The sequence below is a fragment of the Corvus brachyrhynchos genome, unplaced genomic scaffold (assembly GCF_000691975.1).
Source record: "Corvus brachyrhynchos isolate BGI_N302 unplaced genomic scaffold, ASM69197v1 scaffold727, whole genome shotgun sequence".
Taxonomy (NCBI): Eukaryota; Metazoa; Chordata; class Aves; order Passeriformes; family Corvidae; genus Corvus; species Corvus brachyrhynchos.
This window is the reverse complement of record NW_008239121.1, coordinates 44694-46845: the sequence shown is the minus strand read 5'-3', so window position 1 is coordinate 46845 and position 2152 is coordinate 44694. Positions and strand designations below refer to the sequence as shown.

Below are 2152 nucleotides of genomic sequence, written 5' to 3'. Positions count from 1 at the left end.
GGGTGCCTCTGCCCCCTCTCCGTGTCCCCTCCCCCTCCTTGGGGACCCCCTTGGGTGCCTCTGTCCCCTCTCCGTGTCCCCTCTCACCCTTAGGGACACCCCTGGGTGGCTCTGTCCCCTCTCCGTGTCCCCTCTCACCCTTAGGGACACCCCTGGGTGGCTCTGTCCCTTCTCCTTCCTTGGGGACACCCCTGGGTGGCTCTGACTCCTCCCCCTCCTTAGGGACACCCATGGGTGGCTCTGTCCCCTCTCCGTGTCCCCTCTCCCTCCTTGGGGACACCCCTGGGTGGCTCTGACTCCTCCCCCTCCTTAGGGACACCCATGGGTGGCTCTGTCCCCTCTCCGTGTCCCCTCTCCCTCCTTGGGGACGCCCCTGGGTGCCTCTGTCCCCTCTCCACCCTTAGGGACACCCCTGGGTGGCTCTGACTCCTCCCCCTCCTTAGGGACACCCATGGGTGGCTCTGTCCCCTCTCCGTGTCCCCTCTCCCTCCTTGGGGACGCCCCTGGGTGCCTCTGTCCCCTCTCCACCCTTAGGGACACCCCTGGGTGGCTCTGACTCCTCCCCCTCCTTAGGGACACCCATGGGTGGCTCTGTCCCCTCTCCGTGTCCCCTCTCCCTCCTTGGGGACGCCCCTGGGTGCCTCTGTCCCCTCTCCACCCTTAGGGACACCCCTGGGGTCCCCTCCCTCCTTAGGGACACCGGTGCCTCCTCAGGGGACACCTCAGGGGACACCTCAGGGGACACCCGGCCACACTTCCCAACCTCCGGAATCCGGGGAACAAAGAGCGGGATCGCCCTTCCCGGGGCTCCCCGGAGGGGACAGAGCCACCCTGGGGACACCCCGATGTCCCCAAGGGGTGCCCAGAAGGTCGGGAAGCTCCCCAGGGATCGGCTCAGTCCAGATTCCAACCGGGAGAACCTTCGGATTTAGGGCGAGCCCACAGATCTGGCGACAACAGCGGGACCCCAAAACTTCCGGCGACAATGACAGAACCCCAAAAGTTTTGGGGACAATGTGGGAACCCCAAAACTTTTGGTGACAATGCCAGGACCCCAAAATTTTGGGAACACCAGGACTCCAAAACTTTCAGGGACAACCCCATAATTTTGGGGACAACACAGGGACCCTAAAACTTCTGGGGACAACGCCAGGACCCCAAAACTTTCAGGGATGACCCCATAACTTCTGGGGATAATGCTGGGACCCCAAAACTTCTGGTGACACTGCCAGGACCCCAAAATTCTGGGGACAACACCACAACTTTTGGCAACAACTCCAGGACCCCAAAATTTTGGGGACAACACCAGGACCCCAAAACTTTCAGGGATGACCCCATAACTTCTGGGGATAATGCTGGGACCCCAAAACTTCTGGTGACACTGCCAGGACCCCAAAATTCTGGGGACAACACCACAACTTTTGGCAACAACTCCAGGACCCCAAAATTTTGGGGACAACACCAGGACACCAAAACTTTCACGGATGACCCCATAACTTTTGGGGATAACGCTGGGACCCCAAAACTTCTGGCGACAATGCTGGGACCCCAAAACTTCTGGTGACAATGCCAGGACCCCAAAATTTTGGGGACAACACCAGGACTCCAAAACTTTCAGGGATGACCCCATAACTTCGGGGGACAACGCTGGGACCCCAAAACTTCCAGTGACAACGCCAGGACCCCAAAACTTTCAGGGATGACCCCATAACTTCGGGGGACAACGCTGGGACCCCAAAACTTCCAGTGACAACGCCAGGACCCCAAAACTTTTGTGGACAACCCCACAACTTCTGGCGCCAACGCTGTGACCCCAAAACTTTTAAGGACAATGCCGGGAGCCCAAAACTTTTGGGGACAAGCCCACAACATTTTAGGGCCAACCCCAGAGGGAGCATCCCCATTCCCGTGGGAACGGGACGAACTCCGGAGCCAGCAGTTCGGGGAATCCACATCGAGCATTCCCGGGATATTTTCCTTCCCTCCCCCACCCTCCTCCGGAGCGTCCGTCCCTATTGTCCGGTCCCGTAGGGCCAGTTGAAGGTGCTCCCGGACAGCAGCATGTCCCGGATCAGCGTCTCGATGGGAGTTTTCCCGACGAGCCTCATGAAGAAAAGTTGGGATATGAGGGCGGCGGGGACGGCGCGGAGCG

General features: G+C 59.9%; 2 protein-coding genes across 3 annotated transcripts in view; both read right to left on the bottom strand.

Annotated features, from left to right (window-relative positions):
• LOC108448086 overlaps nucleotides 1-2016 on the bottom strand; it is a 3147-nt gene extending 1131 nt beyond the window's left edge. Inside the window, exons 1-3 of one of the 2 annotated variants that reach the window (XR_001863874.1) lie at nucleotides 1763-2016; nucleotides 399-1683; nucleotides 139-353 (exon numbers count right to left, since the gene is read on the bottom strand). Coding sequence is in view for 1 of the 2 variants with exons in the window: in XM_017739960.1 (XP_017595449.1) it covers nucleotides 929-1683; nucleotides 1763-1955 (948 nt within the window). In the remaining variant the exon portion in view is untranslated. Of the gene's footprint in view, nucleotides 1-138; nucleotides 1684-1762 lie in introns of those variants that run through there. The other variant, XM_017739960.1, reaches the window with a different exon arrangement.
• The window catches only part of LOC103619545, a 15151-nt gene continuing 14805 nt past the window's right edge, over nucleotides 1807-2152 (bottom strand). The window contains exon 5 of the mRNA XM_017739959.1: nucleotides 1807-2149. Coding sequence (XP_017595448.1) covers nucleotides 2013-2149 — 137 coding nt within the window. The 3' untranslated portion in view covers nucleotides 1807-2012. The remainder of the gene's footprint in view (nucleotides 2150-2152) is intronic.